This window comes from Channa argus, chromosome 11 (genome assembly GCF_033026475.1).
Source record: "Channa argus isolate prfri chromosome 11, Channa argus male v1.0, whole genome shotgun sequence".
Lineage (NCBI taxonomy): Eukaryota > Metazoa > Chordata > Actinopteri > Anabantiformes > Channidae > Channa > Channa argus.
The window spans coordinates 16297114-16322660 of NC_090207.1; the positions used below are offsets into that span (position 1 = coordinate 16297114).

The window sequence follows — 25547 nt, forward strand, 5'->3', positions numbered from 1 at the left end:
TGTTTGTTTTCTCCTCCAGTGCATTTACAATCACTGGCCATTTCTTTTGGTGCACCTTTGGAGTCTAATGCAATTCCATAAAGCAGCTCTAGCATAAATTTTTTTAATTTCTCAGTTTTTAAGCAGAAGGGTGATTTAGGGATTTACAGTATTATGCGGGTCATAGTGGGTGGTGGAGTTGCATTATATTTAGAGCTTTGTTCTAATGTTTTGGCTCCTGTTCATTTCAAATGACGTGGCCGCCCTCAGAGCCACCTCTTATTATAATGCACTCCAGCACTACGTCTGAGTCAGCTACTGCGTGTTTAAAGTTCTATGCTATAAACACTTTTTTATATTGTTTTCATTTACATTGTTTTGAAAGATGTGACTATATACCTGACATTGGTATAATGTGAGGAATAAAGCAGCAGACACACATTTTAACAGTCTGTAGAAGCTTTATATTCTTATGTTTGGAGTAAATACAAAGAACTCACATACCATCCAACACACAAACATACAAGTCAGGTATAGAAAAAGAGAAAATCTTTCATGTATTTTTTATACATTCTTATATACAGTGTGGAGTATTAAGAAATTAGAGAAGATTAAAATTGGAAAATTTTTATCACAAAATATGAGTCAATATAATGATTTAATTTCTTAAAATCTAGGAAAAATTAAGATGAGACATAATCAAAACATATATGAAAAGACAGACAGATATGAACAAAACACACCCCATCTTAAAAAGTGATAGAACCACATGTCACACAGTGCCTTTTTCCTTTGCTTGCCTTCTCTTGTTATACTGCTGCTGTGTAATTAAAACATAGCATGAGGCTGTCAGTAACAATGCTACAAAATAACTCATGAAATACAGGAAGGTTATTATAAGATGATGTCTGATACAGGAATCTTGATTATATATACCAGTCAAGAGCAGTAAATTAGTTTTTAGCAATGTAACGCACAAAGCAAACAGCGAGCACAATGGAATGCTTGTTATATGTGTGGATCAAACAGAAGACTATAGACTATAAAAATCTGTTTGTGTTTCCTACAAGAAAAGGAAGTTTGTGATCATTTGTCATCACAATCTGATCCCTCCCACCAACATTCCTACTGTATCTCAAAAGGAAATAAGTTATTTTGGTCCAGGAAAAGGTCTTTGCTATTTTATCCAAGAAAATGAGCCTGGGTAATTTCTGTATACTTGTGAAAATATTTTGTTTTATTAAAAAAACATCAAAATAGAGTCACTTTTTCTTTCTCCTTTATTCAAAACAGAGAGTACAAAGTTTCTGTGGGAGGATTAAGGTAAAAACACGCATAAGTGTAAGGGAAGATGGTGTCCCTGAGTGTGTGTGTGTGTGAGTGTGTGTGTGTGTGTATGTGTGTGTGTGCTAGTGTTTCTGTCTGTCTATATGGTCTCCACATAATTGGCAGGGAACAAGCCTTGATGACCATCTTTGCTCCACCCCCTCCACCAGGATTTGTCCACCATTTCCACATCCGTGATGATGTCACCAGGTTCAAAGGAGATCTCAGATTCGTCCTCTGTGGGAACCGCAAGATAACATGGTGAAGACCCGCTAATCACAGTGTAATTACTATAAGTGGAGGCACTTTATGTGCACATGCATGGCCATTTTACTCCAAATGGCAGCTTACCTGCTTGGTAGTTATATAGAGCTCGGACGCACATTTGTCGCTCAGATAAAACCTTAAATGGGGAGGAAAATGGAGTCAAAGAAAGCGTGTAATCACGAAATAACCAAAATTCACAGGACGATTCACAAGAGAATGAAAACAAAAAGAAGTACAAATAAGGAAAGGGGATCAGAAAACATCGTCACTTTAGGCAAACTTTCTGCTTACAACTGGCTATATTCTTCTAAAATCCCATGAAAAGGTATCATATTCTTACATGCCAGACACTTAAAACTATTGTATAAAAATATTATTTTTAATGGAGTGCTGCTTGAGGGCCCGACGCTCACATGCATCCAGTTTTGACCTTTGGCCTTGTCCCTTGCACACCGAGATTCCTCCTGATTCTCAGAACCGTTTGATGTCATTATATGGTGTAAATGGTGGGATCTTAAACGTCTTCGCAATTTTACGTTGAGGTAATTTTTCTGAAGTTGTTCGACAATTTTTGGCACAGTTTGTCACAGATTGGTGAACCTCTGTCAATCTTTACATTCAAGAGGCTCTGGCTCTCTGAAATGCTCCATTTAAACCCAGTCATGTTGCTAATTCTAATTCCTAATTAGTTGTCAAATGCTCCTCAGTTTGTTTTTGATTTGCAGCAATTACTTTTCCAGCCTTTTGTTGCCGCTCTTCCAATGTTTTTGAGATGTGTTGCTGCCATCAAATTTAAAATGAGCTAATATTTTCCATGAAATGGTAAATGTCTCAACATCTGATATGTTGTTTGGGTTCTTTTTTGGAATTGGGGTTGTAGATCCACATGTTGTTGGGAATCAATGAGCTTGGAGCTGAGTGCCACAGACAGAGTAGGAACCATTACTGAGAGACGGATTTGCACATTGCTGATTTTGGTATTTTTGTAGGATTTGTTACCAACATGAAAAAAGTTTTGTCTTTTAAAATCTTCTCTGGTCAGGACTGACTACATCCTACCTACATCTGGACTAACAAGATGTGTGCAGGACACAGTAAGAAACTGAATAAGCACAATATATGTTTGTATATAATATTGTACCTCTTTTCCATTTTCTGAGATCTCCTGTTCCTCATCCTCATCTTCAATGGCGTCTTCCTCTTCTGGCGTTACATGAACATTGTAGCACACAGCCAGATCCTGTGAGCTGAGTTCTGTGTCAGATGGACTCAAAGATCGCTCTGAGGAAGACCAGTGTAAAAAGCATTCATCACAGCCCAACCAGCAAAGAATTAATGTGTTTGTCTATTATCACTGAATAATTGTACATTGTATAATACTGTTTACACTGATTTGTTGCCAAACCTATGCCATTCTCTTCCTGTGTGTCCTCTCCATTTGTGATCCCATTAGTTGACAGGACAACAATCTCATGTTTGATTTCTTGATAATTGTGTTCAACAGCTGAAAAAAAAAAATTTGTTGTAACGTTCTGACATTTTGTACTAATTTATAAAAAAAAGTGGCATTTTTAAATGTTAGTTACATCAATTAAAAATGTACTGTTTGTGACAATGCAACACAACTTCTCTGAAGATACAAATCAAGACACAAAAGGATAAAGAACGGTGTAGAGGAAAGAAGAGGCTACCTGTGACTGCTGACTCCTCTTCTTTCTCTGAACGCTTAGCAGGCTCAGTGGGGCCCTCAATGTCTTCTAATTTGTCATTTTGTTCTTGATATTCTGTTGCCTCCTCTTCCTCGTGTATAACCTCCTCAGCAAGCTCAGCTTCCTGTTTTGATTCGTCCTCCTTCATCTCCTCCTGGTCTTCTTCTTTCACCTTTTGTTCCTTCTCCTGCTCACACTCTTCTGCCTCAGTATGGACTGACTCTGGGATAACTGCCAAAGGATGGGGTTGTGTTTCGGTCTCATCTTCCTCGTGCTCCTCCACATCCTCTTCCTCGTCCTCCTCCACCAGTACAGCCTGTGCTATGTAGCTGACGTCTGAGACCAGCCCAGTGTGCACATGTGTGGCTGAGGTGAGGTCTGTTAATTATAAAATTATAAAATTAAAACACAGAAGAAAATACAGTTTTCATGTAGTAACACTGTCTGTTTAAGGATGTTGACTGTATGACTGTAGTAGAAAAACTGAATTATAAAGAATGCAAAAAACAGGCTCTGGCTGCACATTTCAGCTAAACTTGGCATGACTGAGAGTATATGTAATTACTTTAGGAATATTTTTTTGTGACCAGACTGTACAAATATTCAGAACTCTTATTATTTCTGTGTAACAGGATGCTGATTCATGACTTGGCTGCTTTAGACAGTCTGGAGTATGTGCAGCAGTTTTTAGCCACATTGGCCCGTAATACATTTTTACAAGCAGTATTCAATGTCAGACGATTAATGTCTTTGGCAAAGATTGAGTAATGAGCAGAGTAATATGTTCTTCCTCACATTGCATAATTACTTTAAATGGTCATTAATTTTTTTGTGATAATGACACATTCTCTGTAGTTTAGTTCAAAAGGGACAAATAAATAAATAGTGTATAATGACATCTCAGTTTAATCATTTTTCTTCTTCCATCCCACCTGTGTTTGGCTGTGGCCTCTCTGGAAGAGGTGCTGTTGGAGCCTGTGGAGGTAGGCCAATCTCAAAGCAGAATGCCGTTTGCACTTGCTGGGTTGGCGAATTTGGTGGTGAGGCAGGCAGAGCTTCTGAATGTAAGTGAGAGGGTTTGTTTTTTACTAAAGTAGGGGAAAAGGAAACCAATAGAGTAGGTGAGGCTGGAGGTGCAGAAGGCTCTGTAGGTGATGGAGCTTTGGGCTCAGCAACAGCCTGAACTTGGTTGCTAGTTTGTGGACTGCTGGGCAGGGCTGGACCTGTATGGGCAGGTCCAACAGGTAAAGTGGGTGGTGACACTGGGGCTTTGGGCCTGTGTGGAGAGGTGACAGGACGGAAATCTGGGCTTGTAGGGGGAGAAGTGACACGGTAGAAAGGGGAAGGAGGAGCCCGGGAGAAGGGGGAGACAAGGGGAGAACTGCGAGGGGAAGATGCCGCGCTCTCTTCTGCCTTAGCGAATATAAAAGCTGTGTCTGTCAGGCTGCGTTGGTATCGCCTGAATGGTTTGCCTGGATAGAAAGAACATAGTTCAGAAAGTAATAAACATAAAAGAATAAAATAAAAGAATAAACACTGTATATCTAAAAATGCTTCAGCTCGGGCACAATGCACATACCAGTGCGGGAGGATCCAGGACTAGTGGGGCTCTGTGACGATGAAGATGACAGCTGCCTGAAGAACTCCCTAGGGTTCATGGATCTTTGAGACACTAATGCTGCTGCCTCCTACAGGTCAAATAATGAACAAAAAGTCAACACATGAAAGACATTACAATTATTAAACCTTACAAAAACACAGCATTCTAATAAAAATTCTTTCTAAGATTAACTTACTGCCGCTTTCTCTATGGACTCACTCCTTCTAAGACGAGCCCTCATATCCTCCTCGTGCTCCTTCTGTTGCTGCTCCTGTCAGTGCAGAAACAGAACATCATTCATATTTACAGTATAATGTGCAAACACGTTTCATTCATTAAAGATGTTACACTATTTGAAATTGATTTGCAGTGGCATATAGTCCTGTAAATTTAAATCAGTCTACTGTTGTCTTTGTTCATGAAGTAATAAACTCATCAGTCTCTGCACATCACCAGATGTTGTGGTAGTCAGCTGTGTCCTTACGTGGATCAAAGGGTCAGATATAATGTCCCCTGAGACAGGACGAATTTAGAGACATTTCACACATCCCAAGGTCAATGCGTTTTTTACACGGAAACAAATGAGCCCAGACTAGGTCGACCTAACTCTAAAAACAGGTGCCCATTTTTTCATCAGGCAAAGCTGAGGAACATTTTGTGTGAATGAGTCTTCGTCATTTTAAGTGTGACAAGAAATTTTAAAATTGGTGTTCCCTCACCCATTTTACTTTCTCCGTTCTGCGCAAAGCTTCTTCTTGCTCAGCCTCTTTTCTCCTGTAAGACAAAAACACAAATTAAACTGAACCACTTCTTAATGTTTCAAACGCTGAGTGTTAACGAATGCACTTCCATTCCACATGAAATACAGCCACTAGAGGGCAGTCAATCAGTTCGAACCTCTGCTCCTCAATCTTCTGTAGTTTCTCATCCATTTTTCTGTCTCTCTCTTCTGCATCCCTTCGTTCCTTCAGAATTCTTTCTCTTTCAAGTCGGCGCCTCTCCTCTGCTGCTCGTCTCCTCTCCTCTTCTTTCCTCGCTTCCTCTTCCCGCTGACAAAAAATAAAGGTCACAATAAGACAATGACGCAGACACAAATGCACCCAAATAGAGAGAAGTCTACTTTGGCAAACCTCTGCACGTGCCCAGAAGGAGTCTCTATTTATTAGTCTCATCTCCATTGCAGCGTTGGTTTTTATGTAGTTTGTACCCTATAAGAAGAACAGTTGAACAGTTATTTACAGTGACTATATTAAATAAAAAATATTTACATTTTTATGAGCATGACAGAATACAATTAATGGAAGAAAAATTTAATACACAGAAGAAATAAGGGACCTTTTACTTCATGTTAAAGTCTCTGTCACCATCCGATGGACAGACTTGATATTGCAGGAGACTCACCACTATGTCCTCACTATCAGCAGACCTGGAGCTTTTCCTAGCCCACTGTGAGGAAACATGGGCACTGGTCTTGCTGAGCTCAGCTCTTATCTTCTCCTCTGTCACATCTTCCACATTCTCTGTACTAATGAACACCTGTGCTTCCTGAAATATACAGGGCAGGTAATGAAAAGAGGGGAACTTTAATCCACCAGCACATACAGCAACAACACACACACACACACAAAAGCTAGAAAGCCATACACAAGTACACCTCAGTCCTTTTGAGTGTTTTTTTCTTGGTCTGACAAACTTGGAGCCAAACTGTTGTGCAACTAATACACTCCTTGGCTTTAGTGTGGGGGCAGGAATGCATTGGTTTAGATGATTATAGATAGCAGAGGAGGGGCACTGAAAATCAAATGCTTGGAATAAGATGTGTTTACAGCAAGGTAAAAAAAAAAAAAAAGGAAGTTAATATCCAACAGTTGCTCAATGTCTGAAATTCAAAATTACGTGAGATTTAGAGATATGAAAAAAAAAATACTGACTGATTATATCAGACAGTGACTGTAGGTGATAAACATGATCTGAACTCATGCAGGCATTTGTATGTGACCTGGCAAAAATCAATTCCATAAAAAGTATGTCCAGGCTTGTTGAAGGCGAACCAGGTCTGTCAGCCTCCAACAGGAAACCACAGCTTTATCTGAGTGACAACACTGACACTGACACTGAACAGAACAGTCAACGTGTCCTATAATACATGTCAGGACAGGGTATAATCCATATCACTCTTGCTGTCACTGCCAGCAGCGCACACATGAGAGCAGACAGGCCATCCACAATGCTCCCCGGGGATGCTGGGAAAAACATGGAGAAAGACAAAACTACAATCTACAACGATGTGTTCTGTGCACTGATAAGCTCTGCAAATTGCAAAAACAGGTTCTGTTTGCCCATTAGTGATGCTGAGCACACATCTTCATGTAATGTAATTCTTAAACACTGTGGATGCATAAAGTCATTAAGCGATTAAGGCTAACGATCGTGTCACTGATACCCAAAAGAATGGAGCTCATAGTATGTATTGTTGGGCAAAATATGCTTTTATTTTTCAGTCAGACTTTTATATTTTCATGTAGTCTTGTTATACATAACAATCTTTATACCTAGTTTAACTTTCAAATGAAGCTCATAATTTTACTTTCATAATCATAATAGTCATGTTCTAATCTTCCTTATACATACCGCACCATGCAATTTTCTTCATGGGATGTTGCACGTGAACAGACAATCCTTTAAAGATTTATGACACTGATGACCTCAGCAAAAAAACTCACTATGGATATAAGAATATAACCTCCCTGGGAGAAACAGGATCTCAAGACAATGTGACAGGTTGAGAGTTACTTTCTAGCTATAATTGGGCTCAACTCTACAAAACTGTCTTTCTGCTCTGGAACCGAACTGTGACAGTCTCTCCCCTGACTAAGGAGACATTCAGACTGTGAGAGGCAGTAGGAGGGTGTGAGGATACTCAAGTGTCCCCAGTTAGAGTTTGTTCCAGCAGATAGATGGGTTACTTACAATAAACGTCATTACCTGTAGAATTCAAATTTTTGATTTTGTTATAACAGTTTTGGAAAACAGGGTTGAAACATTTTATAATTAGGTTTTTCTTATGCATATTGATCATAAGAAATGGGATAATAAAATAGATAGCTTTACAGTATGGAATTTTATATTAGACTTTTTATACTAATATCATGTTATCTTTCTGACCAGATACGGCAATAACCTTTATATTAAGGTTATATTAAGGTATATTAAGGTTAATATTCATTTACATGTAGGGTATATGAATGATCCAAAGTGGTTTAGAGTTCTGTGCCTTGAGCTGAAAGTGTTTTATTTTTAATTTACAATAGAGCTACTGTTCACTGTTGCAACTCTCCTGGTTAATGTTCCTACTGTTTTCTTGATCCTCTCATGTCTATCATCCCATCTCCTCTGGTTACTCAAAATATCAATATCTATTGTCACTAACTAAACACACACACACCACTTGATGCAATTTTAATCAGCTATTATTTCAATAGAAACATCTGCACCCTATTCACATGTCAGACTAGAATACAGTATGTAACACACCCAAATGTGCTGATGCAGACTCGCCTTGACAAAACTCCTTCAGTGCCAGCCGGGACATGTAGAGGAGCATGCCAGTAAGGACAAGATAGGAAAAAAAAGACGGGCAGCTGAAGAGAAATAAAAATCAAAAACTACAAAAGAAAGCAAAGTAGGAATTTCTTGCTTGTGAAGAAATCTTATCCTGAATATTCAAAGAAAAGAAGCAAATTGACCCCTTCAGCACTTATTTTATGTATAATCACCATTCCATGTTTGTGTGCAGGATAAGTCTGTAGTTTTGCTTCCCAGACATGACAAGAGTCTAAAAGAAATTAAGGTGATAATTAGGATTCTTAAACATTATGGAATCTTTTTATTTGCTAAATATGGACAAAATAGAATACAAGCATTTCTGGCCATTTGCACAGTGACACAACTATCTGCTGTAAGACCCTGCTATTTTTATTTTTATTTTTTTGTTTGCTAGGTTTGCAAGGACAAGGTCAAAAATATAACTTATTATTTTAGATTGAAAAACAACACAAAGCAGGGGGTTACCTTATAAGAGGGAGCTTATGAGTGTTCCTAAATGCACTGTGTCTTTGTCTTTGTCTAAGATAGTAGTGTAGTGCTGGTGGGAAAGGTTGGCAGCTATACACAATGTAAAAACCCACATTCTTAACTTTACATCTTTGAAAAAGAGTTGCATGTTCTTCTTCAGCCTGAAGTTTTTACTGCTGATTAATGGAACGTCAAATTGCATTAGTTCCTTTTTTGCTTTATTTAGAGAAGCTGTAGCAGTCACAGCAGTGACCACAGTTTATTCTTATTGTCACGTCACAGGCCTGGTCATTAATGTGCCATTTGTGTGTATGTGCTAAGCTTTGTCGTCAGAATTCACGGAAATCATGGACGGAGAAATACTTTTTTCCATTCTCCTCCATAGTGACCACGTGATAATCGCTACAGTTTTGACATTCCTCAAGAAAATTTACAAGGGTCCCAAGGGTGCTCATACATGCACATATACACACACAGTCTCACAGATGGGTTATGGGGGGGTTCTGACAGCAACTTACATAATCCTGGACTCAACATTTATTGGTTGAAAAAAGGGACAAACATTCCACAGATGCTTCTGTAGTTGACTGGGTGATGCCTTTATATGGAAACGAGCAAGCCTGGGGGTCAGGAGAACTTCTTCTAGTTCTATTCAAATGCAAAATGAACATAATTTGAAGGACACAGATGCAGCGAGGCTGCAGCTAGCATGATACTCCCGGTTACAGGGCATGTGGATAAGTGTTCTGTGCTGAGGTCTCTCTAATTTCTCTCTGTCTTATCACTAGGTTTGCACCACAAACAATGGCACTTTCAACCCCAAACTTATCAATCTCACCCTGGTATGGTCAGATAGACCCAATCATACACACAACCCACTCACCAAAAGAGCAGGAAGTGGACTGAGTACAGGAAACGTCCAAAACAATACAAAGTAAACTACCATGTGTAAATATAGAATTTGTGAGTACAGAGTCCACGGAGAAGGAAAACAGAAAGAGTCGAAAGTTTTCTCTACAGAAGAAATTTGGAAAAACTTTATATTTACAATGGGTTATATGCTGTAATACTTCTGCGCTTCTGTCAATGTTATAAATGTTGAAATTTGAATGTTTTCTTTAGATTGGGCAAACCCAACAAATAGGCAAATATCAGGATTGGGTGTATATGTACAGCATATGTCACATCCAAAGGTAAATGCATATATCATAATCTACTTCACCTTGAAGAAGTTCTTAATGGCTGGAATGTGGCTGGCACATTCTGTCCTTCGGTAGTCATCCAAATTTTGGCCGACCTGTGAACAAACACAGGATGTGGACACTTACATTCATATCATACCTCTATCTCACTGAGTGCACTAAAAAAACTGCAGGAAGACACGCTGACAGACAACAGGATTTACAATTATGTCCTAAACACAAATCCGTGCTGCATAAAACTGAGCAAATAAATGGAGGAAAGATAAAAATGAAACGTTTATGAAAGAGTCTCAAAGTGAGCTAAAATCTATCAGACATCTCTAAATGAGCACGAGTGTTTACACGTTTAACTCGCCCCATGATTCATGCTTTTTTTTTTTTTTATTAGTATAATGTAATAACACAGTATTTTCCCACGTGTCAGATGCCAAACCTGTGTCACAACATGACCACAGATCACGAAAAAGCCAAAGAGCTTGTTTTCTTCAGGGTCTACCAAATAACCTCTGTGTGCGTCTTCAACACAACAGGCTCAAGCTTTCTTTGAGATAAGCCCCATGAACCTGTCTGCCACTCACCCAGTTGATCATAGCAATTCGCGGGCCTCCCGTCTCTTTAGACTCCAGCTTGCACAATCCATATTGAGCCTTGGAGATGTGAAATTTTCCTGCCAGCTCTGCCACACCACCAGCTGTGGGGTGGAAATAAAAAGTTTGACAACAAAAATGCTGCATTTTTCTCTTTACCAGTGAGAAATGCAAAAGGGCATAATTTCTACCATTTGTCACAAACATATGATGGTCAATCCTTACCTCCTGAGTCAGCAAGTTTGACCTTGTTGGTGACTCCATCATATGCAAATAATGCCCTGTGGAAAAATAGACACACACTGGTCAGCTACTGAGAAACAGACAGACACATTTGTAATGTTTAGTAACACAGGTTGATATTTATGGACTAAACAACTATGATTTCCATATTCCCAACAGTAAATGCAGCTTTAAAGCTTCCATATCCAAGCATGAACATGTGGGAAACTGAGGATGCCATGTGTTCAGTCTATCATAGTACACAAGGGACACACATAGATACACAGAAATTCGTAGCCAGATGTTTTACTGCACATACTTTGTCTACACAATAGCAAGCTTCCTCACAGTGCGAGTCATTTCTACAGTGCCCAACAGAAAATAAATAGCTTAGTCTGTAAAATATGCACTTTTTCATTTTTTTTCTTTCTATCACTCCTGTTCTTATTACATAGAACAAATAAACCTCCATTCAAAGTTTTTGCCTCATAGATACATGGTTCCTGAAATAAATATAGCTGAAACTGTTCACAGGTTTTCTTCACATTTTGCAGGTGAAAACCTGTCCAGCCACACCCTTTAGTCATAAACACTCCAGGTCACTGTGGCAACTCAACAACTCATGATGTGTTTTCATGAGACCACTGCTGGATGGAAAGTACAGAGTGATTATTTTGAGATGGATAAATATAATTATACATATATTCCTAGCTTTGTTCTCCTCAACAGGCAGTGTGACAAGCAAGCTAAGAGATTCTAATCATAAGGGGTTTTCATTTTAATATGAGCAATTATCCATACCACTAGTTCAAAGTAAAATATGATAGCTGTATGCTTTTTGACAAATATAATAGCTTTTTGTGAGTGTGTGAAGTGCGACTGTGGCTAAATTTGTGTCTCAGTGACTTTATGAGGTTGACTGCACAGAAATAAACTATTAAAGCTTTCGGGAACTGTGTGTCAGTGTGTCTGTGTCCGGCAGCGTGTCTTCGTAAATTTCTCTCTGTAGGGCTCTTGGGGGTGTGTCAATAACATCTGGAGCTGGGTAGCAGGAGCATAAGGCCATGAGCTGCTATTACAATGGGCCAAAGGTGAATGCTCTATGTGATTGTGTGTGTGTGTGTGTGTGTGTGTGTGTGTGTGTGTGTGTGTGTGTGTGTGTGCATGTTTGCATGTGAGAAAGAATCAGACACAGACACAGAAATAGAAAATGAGATATGTAACACATTTTGGTAAAGTACACAGAATGGTAACAGTACAGTAATTTGACATAGAGCATATTGACACCAGGCCAGATAACTCAGTTAGCATCTCTGAATCACTCTGTTTTCCTGACACAACAAGTCTCTGTCTGTCCAAAGAACAAAGAGCGACAAAAGTCAATCACTACGTTTGTGTGTGTGTGTGTGTGTGTGTGTGTGTGTGTGTGTGTGTGTGTGTGTGTGTGTGTGTGTGTGTGTGTGTACTGTATGCGCGAAGAGAACATAATAACCATATTGTGTGTCCTTCTGAGCAAGTTGCACCATGGCCCTGCAAGTCTGCGGAGGCAGACTGACACTATTCTCTTTCCTTGTTTTTGTGCTGAGAATGCTGAGAGGTGTTAAATGTATATCAATCATGCAAAATGCAAAACTCAATGTGTAATAATACATCACAAAATAATGCAATGTGTGGAAACATTCTCCAGAGATCTAGCTTTGTGTTGCCCAGATCACTCACGTGGTATCTTTTAAGCGATAGTCTGGGCACACACCACTTTTAGACAGGATGCCCCATTTTCTAATCACTGGTCTTCAAGACGCTCCTAAGATCATTATTCATGAGCAGTTGAGGTCAAAGGTAATAGTGCCTCTGAAAGTCTTAACTGCATGTGCAAATTATCAGGCTTGCTTATACACTGTATAGTTTCGGATGTTTCCAAAGATCCTATTTTCTACCATAGTTTTCCTAAGAACTTTACTTATTACCACAAAGACAAAGAGGTTTGTAAATGGACAGATTTTGCAAACATAACAAAAACAAGAGATGGTCGACAGCTATGAAACAAACATCAATATCAAAATCTTGGGTAAACCATTAAACGAATATCTGTTTATGTTAGCAGTGTGAGGTATATTGAGTGGAGATGTACGGCCATCCAAACAAAGGGGGAAGTATCAAAGTCCCCTCACATGTGAATATACTATTTATAGTGTATTTTTAGTCTACATTACTTGAGTAACTGTTTGGTTGGTCAGTGTATTGCTTTGTCAGCAGCTTTATTTTTCAGAAAGAAAATCCCTAACATAGCCCGATAGACCCCCATCCCTTCACACACGTAAGTTTCTTAAGAGCTCAACTGACTGATGAGAAAAACAGACTCTCTTATGTCTCTACTCCAGCCCACCTCTAAAGCCAGCCAACTATGACCTCAGCTCTGAGAGAAGGAGGGAGAGGGGGTGGGGAAGAGGACAAGAGAAAAGAGGAGAAGAGAAGACAAGAAAAGACATGAGGAGACAAGTTCCAATCAAATCAAATTAAATGTATTTATATAGCACTTTAAAAACAACATCCAGTTGAAAAGAGAAGACAAGAGAAGAAGTATGTGAAGAGACGACATCATGAAGGGAGTGAGTGCATGAAACTGAGAAACAATGATGAAAGAAACACAGTGATGTCATAACCTCAAACATCAACTTTTTAAAATAGTAAATGATAATAATAAAAATGAGAAATGAAATTGATGCAGTGCAGTGCAGCCTTAAAAAAAGTACATAAACACAGTCATGCACATCCAACACATTTGTGGCCAGCCTGAGCTAGTAACAATAGAGATAGTTTGTTTTGGACTCTGGATCAACACCCTGTGATACCTCCAAACATGCTCCACTCTGCCATTTCAAGATGAACATAACAGAAGCAGGTCTTCTGTTCACATATCCAGGCATTTCACTACCTTGGCTAAACTATGAACAATTTGAGTATGGCAATACACAGGAAATACTTCAACACAGTGTACAGTGTTGTCTTTTATTGCATTTTCTAAAGAGACTTTGGGTGATTTTTTTCCCCTCCTATTCTCTAGACTCTGCTTTATTTTGATGCATTTTCTTGCATGTCATTGTTTTTGTGCATTGTTATAAGATAAAAAGGAGCAAAATAAACCTATTTGTATATATTTTGGGCCCAAGACCAATTACCATTTATCATATCCCCAGTTCACTTCACCATCTCCACTCTCTCCAGACATTCTGTTGATATTTCACCATCATTACTGCTTTAAATTCATAATTCTGACCCCCATCTCCCCCAACATCATATTTCCTTCCCTTCCACTTTAAATCCTGTAACACACCTCTTTTACAAACTAAAGCAATATCTCACCCTCATCTTTTCTCCCTTGACTTCACGCTTCCTACCCTCTGTGTTTCTCTTACAGAAAGATCTTGTGGACTCATGGGTCATTTATTCATTTCATCTTTGCCAGCAGGGGAGATATGAGAGATTTGTGGCTATGCACACTGTTGCCATATGATAAACTGCACAGGAAGGGAAAGATATGAAAAAAAAGATGAGAGACTGGGAGCTCTCGCTAGGATTCACTGCCCAGATTAAGCTCTCTATCAGATCATTCTTCACTCTTTTCTCTTGCACATCCTCTTCCACACACTACAAACTGATCCCCAGTGGTCCCACCAACACTTTGTCCGGACCTGTGATTTTAACAGCAGTGTGTTTTGAATGTATATTTCATGCTCTTACTTCTTTCCGAGTTGGATATACATTATACCTTACTACTCATAAGCTCCTTTCTGCCTATTATATTTTACACCATGTTTTTTTCTCTGCTTCTCTCTCAGTCCCACCCCCCACTTCTTACTCTTGACCTGGACTTCCAGTGCTATTTTTAGCCTTTCTCTATGTCTACCTCTATGTCTGTGTTGGACTGGGGAGCTCACAGACATTCCCATAGCACACAGAGCTCATTTCCTCTCGCCAAACATTGGCAAAACAAGTCCAACTAGATGCAGCTGTTGAAAAAGTCATTTTCTCCCATCCCGTATGTTGCTTATATAGTGTCCATACAGCGACATTCCTTCATCCATCTGGATTGAAGAAGTATGGAGGTGCATAAGTAGTGCTTGATAAATATGAATAAGAGGAATACATTTACTGGCACTTTATTAAGCATAACTATTTTACTGCTCGTTAAAGCAAAAATCACATGACAGCAACTCAAGGCATTTAGGTCTGCTCTTCAAACTGAGCATCAGAATGAGGAAGACAGGTGATTTAAGTGACTTGGCATCCTTGTTGCAGGAAGACAGATTATTTCAGAAACTGCTGATCTACTTGGATTTTCATGCACAACAATCTCAAGGGTTTACAGAAATTGTTATAAAAAGACAAACTATCCAGTGAGTGGCAAAAATACCTTGTTGATGCCAGGGCTATGAAGAGACTGGCCAGACTGGTTCGAGCTGACAGAAAGGCAACAGTAAGTCACTCTTTACAACCAAGATATGCGGAAAGCATTTCTGAATGCACCACATGTTAAACCTTGAAACAGATGGGTTACAGCACCAGAAGACCATACTGACTGCCACACCTGTCAGCTAAGAACAGCATGGATCCCATTCTTATTTCTTGCAGAAGGATGCACAGAGGATTCAGTGACCGGCAGACAGTGACCTGTAACCACTATAATGGTTAACCAAGCAACAGGAGCCCTTAAGTAATATTCTTCTTCTTGCAAAAAATGAAACACATTGTGGTTATTAATTGAACAGAGAACTTTAATTTACATTTAAATGCACTGCCAATGTGCTAATAAGGCCACCAGGCAAAGACCAGAAAGAAAACAAAAAAAAATAGTGGGATGTTTGTGGATCCCTGCCAATGATCAGGGATGAAGTACAACAAGCAGTACTGAGGTTTATGAAGTAAGGTGTAATATCCTTCTGGTGTCATTTCCACTGAAGACATTACTGAAGATGCCCCTCGCTCAACGAGAGGGGATTCAACTAATGTCCCGAGAGAGAAGGGGAAAGTGTATAATGAAATCACTATTTGTGCAAGAATAACAAGCAGAAGCCTGTTTTTTATTAATTCTTTGCATCATATCGTGTCTATTTGTTTTTACATACTGTACCGTATATTATTATGTCAAAAGTAAAACAGGCTCAGGGTTATGATGTTCTGGTAGTGCCTAGCACAGAAACTTTAATCCAATAACTATGCTATGCCAAGTCCCAACGTTTACACTGGCTGAACACAGTGCCAGGATATCTTTGTGGGTTCATACACACTCGCACACAAGGTTTGGATTTGGCCAATGCGTCACATTTACTAAAACCTAAAATTAGGCTGAAAAAACTATACCAGTCTTACTGTAGATGAAAGGCTTGCAATTCTAAATCCTACTATGCTTCAGTGGCATTTCACCACAGAAAACTTGATCTTCATGAACACACGACTAATCCAGCTGCCACTGGTAATCTCACTATAATGACAACAAACAGAAACTGTGTTGAAAAGCTTCACCTTTTGCTCAACACATAGCTGTGGTTTCTGTCTAATAATTCTTCTTCTCTCCTTACAATCACTGTGCACGTCAATTTGAAGTCAGTAAGTGGTCTGCCTATTTGAACCAAGAACACTCATTCTGATCCACCTTCTGAGTATCAATAAATGAACTGCACAGTGCAGTTTTTCATTGGGTGGAGGACACATCATATTCCCCTGGAGACTATTACAGACCACTGTAGCTATTCAGCCTGGAGAGAATGGTAAATAGACAAAATGGCCGAGGCGATGGAGAATAAACTTGAAAGAAAGAACAACAAGTACAGCTCAAATAAATGAAGCGAAAATTTGGGTAAAAAAAGTAAAACAATAGATTGCATACAATATCAGTCAGTGGGGGGGGAGGGAGTGAGAGGCAGAGGGAGACGTGGATGGAATGCTGAAAGGAGGAGGGGTGGGAGGAAAATGTCTTTCCTCAGCAAAAAATGGAGCCAGAGAAGTTTAGAATATGAAAAACTAAACAAACAAGTAATTAAATCACTGCCAAGGACCACTGAAAGAAAACAGTTGCTGTGCTGATGCAGATGGAAAAAAGTGGAGAAAGACGAGTCAGGGAGACATGAAGGGTGAATCTCCATGATAGATTTTGATTCAAGCTGTCCTGAAACAACAAATCTGCAACAAATACAGGCAAAACACAACATAAGCGCTAATGTAGGACGGCATAGTTGAACAGAAGTGAACAGCATGCTGTCAGGTGATGAACTGGGAAGCACTGCACAGATAACAGTAGGTCTCGTGTTACAGCCATGAGTTAATACACAGACAACTTTAGCCAGTCATTGTGTAAGTAGAGCTGCACATGCACTAATTACTCAGTGACCAAATTTCTTAATGTGTAATATGATCCTAACCATTAAGAAATGCAAGCGTGTGTCGATGTGTTTCACCTTATGAGAGAACAGGTGAAAACAATATTTATTGTTGCAAGCAGCTCAGTCTAACCGCTTTTAAACGTATTCGCAGAAGTGCATGTGGCCAAAAAGTGGTAATAGGAGCAGAGTTACATAGAAAGGTGGTACATGAAGTTCAACGTTGTAAGGGTCCATGTTCTAAGACTGATGGAGGGCATGGACAGGGTGTACCAGAGGGAGGGATATATTCAGTTTGAAGAAAAACCACTTGAAGATCGGGTTGGCACTGCAAAAACGATGAAAAGCACCAGGGGAGATGTTCAAATGGGAAGAGGGACACATTTAACAATGGCACACAATGGTAAACAGCTAGAGTATATAAGAGCTTTCCAAGGGGGCAGAGGAGCATGTGGTTATTGGGGGCAAGTGTTGTGATGGAAGCAACTGCTGGGATCTCTGGGGGGTAAACTGTAATGACTCTTACAAGGAGCTATACGGTTTGTTTAGCGAGTGGATGCGAATGCAGAGGAAGTGAATTCATTATTCTGCATCTGATATGAGAGAAGAGGAGAGGAGAGGAGAGGAGAGGAGAGGAGAGGAGAGGAGAGGAGAGGAGAGGAGAGGAGAGGAGAGGAGAGGAGAGGAGAGGAGAGGAGAGGAGAATGAATGATGACAAACCCTCTAAAATCATGGTCCACTGGGATAACTCTGGCATTTCCTGTTCATACTGTCCCACACTGCTACATAACCACCCACATACGCACACGCACACAGGAATAACTTTCCTTCTCTACATCACAGTTATTATGGACCATTAAAACATGATGGCATCTTATCTTCAACTATTTCCTTCCGTTAACCAAAACACGGTCTCTGAAAAATCACATACACCCTTAGATGTCATTTGGCCTGTCTTCTCTGCAGTCTCTCTTTCCTCTTCACGCGTTCACCTGTCCTCTCAACGCTCCAATTTTTCCACTCGATCGCTTCCCCAACTTCAGTCGTTTGATGATACTGTTTTTATACTTGTCTTCACTCACATCAAATTTTTCTTTCCTCTCACACATTGTCCTCTCTCCCCTCGTTATTCCTGTATAGTTCTTAACAAGAGCCAATGCCCATTCATTCATACCCCCTCCTCTATCCCTCTCCACTCATCTCCTCCGGTCCATTCAATCTGTCTTTAACAAACAGCCTTCCCACCAGAGTCGTCAGGACAACGGAGCGCCCTGACTCTCCTCACCCGCCCACAACCCAATCCCACCACCAGCAAGTGAACAAACATGACAGGAGAAAGAGAAGTGGAAGTCCCAGCCAAGGCTTTACATCCTGTGTGACTTTGCTGGGAGATGCTAATAGTTAACCTATAATGTCATTATTACATGATGCAACTTGATTCCACAGCTGATGAGACCTCACAGAATTAGGGCAAATAATAGAATGAGAGAGGTGTGTCCCTTTTGAATCGTCCCTGTGTTTGTCTCTGTGTGTTTGTGTGTTTATTTCTGTCAAGTTACACTTGTATGCTTGAAAGTGCGTGAAAATTTCAGTGCAAGTGTGGTGATCTCATAACTGCGTAATTAAGCACAAAAATAAATAAATATGCTACCATCTGTCGAAAGATTTATGTCTGTCAGATCCAACTGGTACTGTGCTTGGCACACTTACAAAGAAATGAGCCAAAGCAACACATAACATGAAAATACCTTTTTGCAAGCACTTAGTTACTTTCAGTCTTAATTGTCCAGTTCAGCTGACTCGATATAAAAATGCTACAGAGAAGCAAAACACATCCTAAATTTTTTCAGAAGTGGAAATATTTTCACAGTGCTTTCATTTGACCTTAATCTAAGATCCTCATTCCTGTGAGTTATATAATTCTTTAGCGATGAGGCGGCTGTGTGGGAGTTACTCAGGAGCCGGTGGAAGCAACACTGGACAACACTGTGCCTCTGTATGTCCTGCTTCACCACTTAGCTACAGCCAAGAATGGCGACAACGCTAAGATAGATAGGTCACTTTGATAAATGCAGTGGTAGGATATGAGATTTCATGTACTGGAATACCTTTAGAATTGCTGCAGCTAAAGCATGCATAAAACATCGGCAAACTCTCTCTGCTACTGCACACACAACGCTCAAAACTGCCTCTCACACACAGACAAACACACAGACACCATGCATTCATTTTCTTACTAATATTCAAACAGCTAAATACAGATATTTATAGACAGCCATCTGACACACCCTTAGAAATACAACTCAGTCTACAGTCAAGGCTCCTTAGCTAAATTAAACAAGCAATTTACTTCAATCCAGCTGTTTTTCATAGCATTTGCATGAAAGGAAAGTTTTCCAGCAGATTGTCCCAGCTTTTATTTTGCACGACAAAGGGAAACAATAACTTATTTGTTGTGTCCTCTGCTGTAGGCATAAAAAGGACAGATTTCCAGTGGAAACAATGTGCAGAGGGCATCTGGATCATGGTCAACTGTTCCAAGGCACTTCAATGAACAAAAGGTAGATTTGACAGAAAGGTCAGGTGTGAGAACAACTGACTAAGTATTTTGAGGGTTATTGCTCACAACAGTTTTTGCTTCTACTTTTACCACAACAAAAACACATGCTGGCTACGCTGGCTCTTAAGGCATCACCACTTTTGTTAATAATCTTTAAGGTATTTTGTTACCAATAGAAATTCAAAACCAAAAATAATAACAGCACTGCAGTCATGAAACATTAATTACTAACCTTTTGCATCAATTACAAGTCACACTTCAACACAGTGTCAATTTGTGGTCTTGCACCCATCAGTTTGCACGCTAAGAAACCCAAACATTCAGAAGCACAAGCACAATAAACACACAGTATAACCTTCTGCAGTCATGTCTCATCATGTATGAAACCTTCTATTACACTGCATCTTCATCTTAAAATCTAGATGAATCTAAACAATGTTTAGGGCAGCAGTAAGCAGTTGTTTAGCGATTACTGTTCAAAATCACCTAAACAGAAATACATATAACAGCCATTATAGCCATCATTGTCAACGCCTTCGAACATACCACCCACAGGTTTGCTTCATTAAGAAGCAAAGCGAGCTGAGGGTACTGTTTTGCGGAAGGCAAAACTTGCACAGTGCTGCTGCTGCCAGCTGCAAATGTTGTATCGCTCAAACAGGAACAGGGGTGTGATATAGCTTTCTTAAAACCTTTATTTTCACCAGAATTTATATCTGCAATCTAATGAGACATGTTTGCTTAATCTTGGGTCTAATCTCACAAGAGAAGCACTTGAGTGGCCATTCTGGCAATTTAAGCCTATAATCCAAAACTATGTCACAAGGTTTCAACAGCACAGTGTATGATATGATGCATACTTCTTTATAAATCAAGGAGATCTATGTCACACAGGAAACTACAGCAGAGCAGAGTATTTAAGGGAGATATAGAGAGACAGAGACAGAGGGTGAGAGAAAAAAAGGGAGTGATAGTGGACTGGGCATTGGTCCAGCATTGCTACCCTTTGACTTCACATTCTTTAGGATACAGCTATTTAATTCAAGAATTGATCTAACTTGTCCTGTTATAATTCAGCCTGATAACAACACAATGTGCGGCCTTTGAAGCCTTATCCTGAACAGCCAGAGGAAACCATCCCAACTTGTTGTTTTTCCTTCTGTGGGATTCCACAGTCAGGTGATCAGTAGGATATGTTTTAATAGAGAAAGCTACAGGAAAACTTTTCAAAGCAAGTAGGATTAAAGAACTGCTTGTCTGTCAACAGCTAGCATTAAAATGCTGTAGACATGTGGGTCAATAAAGGAACTGGACATAAAGCAGAATATAAGCAAGGAAGTTCAGGCAGTTTAGTTCTTGAAACCAGCGTGATGATAATTGTTAATCTTTATGAGCAAGGTAACTCACTTGTACAGTTGTACAGGCAATTTCTCTCTCTCTCTCTCTCTCTCTCTCTCTCTGGTTACAGGATAGACTATACAAAGAAGAAGCAATTAAAAACATGATCAAGCTGATACTGACAGCCTTGCATTTTACCTTTCTCCCTCTCATCCCTTCCCCATTGCCACAGTTGTATTCCATTTACCGTGTAACTTTAGACCCAGGAACTCTTTGGGTTTGGTTAATCATGCATGAACCTGTGGAAACACCCTGGGCCTATGCTGAAAGAAAGGCTCATCCATTTATTATCAAAATGATAGTCTCTTCACAATAGATCAGAAACCTGCAGAAGAAAGCCAAAACATGCATTAGTCTGTCAAATTGGTAAGACTGATAACTTGGCTTTCCCTCTGTAAAAACAAAGAGCGGATATATTTATGTAAAAATAAAGACGATCGATCTTTAAACAATTAACAGAATTGGTAAGTTAAATAGCATGTTGTATTACAATTTCTGAGGAATATTTTCTAATAGCTGCAAAATACCTGCATTCATAAAGTGGAGGCCTTGTTAAAAAAAATTGTTGCTCAAGGTGAATTTCACAGTATTGCTGAAACTGAAACATAATAGTTGTAATTCCATGTCCATTAACATTTGACGGCAGATCACTTCACAGCAACACTTTTGCCAAAAATTGTCACGAGTGAAGACTTTACGTGGAACACCTAATTCTTCTTGACTCCTCTGGAAATTCTTGCACATTCAAATCAAAGAGGAACTCTTTCTACCTAATAAAATTAAATCTGAGCTAGTCAAAAAACCCCTTGAACAGGTTCAGGGAATTTAGATTTTCTTACTTTGAGCAATCTGGAATTTTATATCTTTTTATAAGGTCATTTGTATTCTTCCGGCAATTATGGCTACAATCCATGTTCACGTTTGAAATGTAAATAAAACAAACCCAAAAACCTGGAAGAAATGGCAACAAGGCTGATATCGCTCAGAATACTCTACGTAAAGTGAATCACTCTGCTTCTACAATGAAAGGAGATATTTACTTTGTCACTGCCCAATGACTGTAATAAAGAAACACCCAACACAAGCATGGTCTATTAAAGTGTGCTAGTCTGTGAGACAAAAGTTGATGCGGAGGGAGTGTTAAAAACTCACCAGGGCCCACAGATGTCTGGCTACGGTCCACACCTAAGTCTGACGAATAGGGGTTGCTCCATAGAACTCCTCCACAGCTCAGTAGAAATTTCCATCTGATGTTCTTTGCAAGGCTGAAACAATGCGGATTTACCCCCCTCTTTCACATGCTTGGCTAAGCTAGTGTTGTAATCTGTTTGATATTTCGTAAGAAGACACTTCTGGTTATGTGTACATGCTGGTTTGGAAATGTGTCCTTAATTGCACTCTCCCACCAACTCAATATATTTTTCAGTCCAATGGCTGTTTTTTACTGTGGAATTACTTCAATACAAAATAAAGAGCAAATACTTGTGGCAATGACAGTGGCTGTATGCTGTGCTGTCAAGTATTCAAAAAATGTATTCAAAGTCATAGGTTTAGACAATATCTCTCACTGTCTGCATGCACAGGCAAATCACATAAACACTGCATGTTTCCAGGATACAAGTGAGATGTTTTTCAATCCTCAGTGATCTGACACCTCTAAGGCTGTATGTTGAGCAGAGTGAAAGTGAAAGTGAGTGAAAGAAGCATTGAAATTGCTCAGCTTTTCTTCAGTCATACCAACAAAGGGTCTGTTTCACATTCAGGACACAAGGCCGTTAGATAATATGCACAAGGACCTCAAGGCCACACAAAACAAGCCTCCTACCCCTTCTCACTGCCTCCGAATCATGTTAATAGTCTCTGCAGGATGCATTTGTGCATCCAGAAACAAATATATTCACATGCAAACTCTGGTGAACGTGCTTAAAGTCCCTTAAGCATGCACACAGACACATGTGGGATTTGTGCATGTTTCAATCGTTTGACAGTGGGAATCCTGACATCATCTGGTCCCCCTCCCACTTCTCAATTCAGTCCCAGCACAGCTATTTAGCCTTCTAAAGTGGACTCAATGAATACTGGGGGTGTCTGTATTTATTTATTTAGATCCTTTGTAGGCACAGCCAATCACATACACCACCCACATGTGATGGTTTGATTGTTTGACAGACAGTGGGTTGGCAGGGACACAATCCAGATCTGTCACTAATGTAGGGGAAACCTCTTAAATGAAGAATTATAGATGTCAATAAAGTGTCATCCTGTAAGTGTTACGATGGGACAAAACCTACATAGCGATACTGAACCTGGATGGTTTTAAACATTTTCTGACTACAAGGTAGAATGGAAATCGTGCATGTTCTGCCTGGATGGGGGACAAAATCTGTCTTCTGCTGCCTCATGAGCAAATGTGTGGGCTTGTGCTTTTGTCTGCTTTATTAAACTACAGTATAACTTAATCAAAGTGAGTGGATATGCGGAAAAACAGGTGAGGTAGTGTAGTACAATCTGCCTGTGACAACATATTTGAGATACCACAACACATGTTTATGCACCAGCAGGGGTTTTCTCTGTGTTTGTTCTGTTCTGTTTTTCTGTGGTCGTTTTGTCTTGATGGGTTAAGTAGATTAAGAAGTGTATGTATATGTGTTCCGATGATATAATCAATGACATCAAACAACTCCTTTTGACGAGTTTGTCTTTGAAGTTTTTGCCTTTAACGTTTTGCCTTATTCACTTGTCAGGGAAACAATGTTTTTTTTTTTACAGCTACTGGAGCAGATGATGTGGACTACAAGGTAGTAGTGGAAAGTTGAGTGTGTAGCTGTGGAGGTACACGGGTTCTTACCTTGTTCTGTGAAACTGGTTTGTGAAAAAAACACATAGAAGAAGAGGAGATAGACAGAGCTGGAAATTTTTGTTTGATAAAGATGAACAGATCACCATGGTGACAGACCAGACAAACCCTGTTACAAATGGACTGAATGTGCCAAAGTGCTGGGGGCTCAGGTTACAGCATGGCATGGTCTAACACATGCAACTTCCCACGTCTTCAAAAATCATTTAGAATTGACAATATGTTTTTGATAGTGTCCTACATAGGAAATCTTTTGTACCAATTCTGTTTTCACGTTTCAGTGCCACTCTGCACAGTTGGTCTTCAATAAAAACCTTTACTTTTCACAGCTAGTTATTGTTCAACTACTGTTAAATTAAAGAGCCCCTGTCTGCAAGACAACCCGTGTCAGAGATCAGGGCATTAACAGAAACATGACCCCAAGTGCAAAGACTGAAGCCTCAGAGATGCTGGAGGAGAAGCACAAAGTTATGCAGCGCAAGGCCCGAATGTGGGCAGCGGGCCAGGTGTTGCCAAACCAGTCGCCTGGCATGCGTACCGGACAGCAGTCCACACTTTCAAGCGATTGTTTATTGTTGGACTTGAGCAGTCGAGGTTGAACGATTCCCTGTGCTAGTCACATTCGTATGCCTCATTGGGTTATTTGAAATCAAGCCTACGCAATAACCACTGTGGATGTGCGTAAATAGTCGGGAGTCGTTCAGTAAAAACAAGATGGAGAACATGAAAGTTTCATCAAAGCTACCCACTCTACTCTACAGTGAAAAATTATAAAGGTGACATTCTATAGTTTAAATGATCGTGTTCTGCTGTGACAGGCAGATGCAGTTTTGTTCAGAAGCACTGTGCGTTACCAGTTGGTGGAGGAGCGGGGGTTGAGGATGTCCTCTTTGGCCGTAAGCAGCGACAAGCTATAGGTATCAAGGTTGACCGTTTGCTTGCTCATGATGGGGAAAGTTTCCAGACCACTCCCGCAGCTTCACTCTTCACAGGTCCCGACGGTTTTCGGGGTTGGACCGATAAAAAAAACAGCCACGGCGGAGAGCTGAGGGTCGCTCGCAGCGAGGAAAGAGTATTAACGGTACGCGGCTTCATGCGCTGTTGGATTTAGTTCCAAACCGCAGCGATCTGTGCAGGCGCTGCGCGCTCACAGCGTGTAGGAGACTGCAACTGCACACTGGCCTTTGTGCAGGCGGGGTAGAATAAGTTTTTTATGATAAAGCCCCACCTCCTGTTGAGAGAGTGGAAAGCATAATGACTTCACTGGCTGGGTCACTTGGAAGAGAAGTATTCACTATGCACCACTCAGCAACACGTTCAGCTTATAAACCTCTTGTATCCCCCTTATCCTGATACTAACATTTTAATCCTTCGTGGTCTGCCCTGACC

The 25547-nt window shown here is 40.0% G+C and overlaps 1 protein-coding gene across 1 annotated transcript; it reads right to left on the reverse strand.

The window, feature by feature from the left end:
• Window positions 1–420: 420 nt before the first annotated feature.
• Window positions 421–25341, reverse strand: si:dkey-40c11.2 (drebrin-like protein A). The gene is made up of 16 exons (XM_067521060.1): window positions 25013–25341; window positions 10970–11025; window positions 10736–10848; window positions 10178–10252; window positions 6283–6426; window positions 6012–6089; window positions 5779–5930; window positions 5601–5655; window positions 5078–5152; window positions 4861–4969; window positions 4214–4753; window positions 3264–3659; window positions 2978–3076; window positions 2714–2853; window positions 1657–1708; window positions 421–1542 (listed from the first exon to the last, which is right to left on the reverse strand). Exons 1-16 carry the CDS (start codon window positions 25102–25104, stop codon window positions 1406–1408), a joined length of 2313 nt encoding a protein of 770 aa, XP_067377161.1. The 5' UTR covers window positions 25105–25341; the 3' UTR covers window positions 421–1405.
• Window positions 25342–25547: the final 206 nt, after the last annotated feature.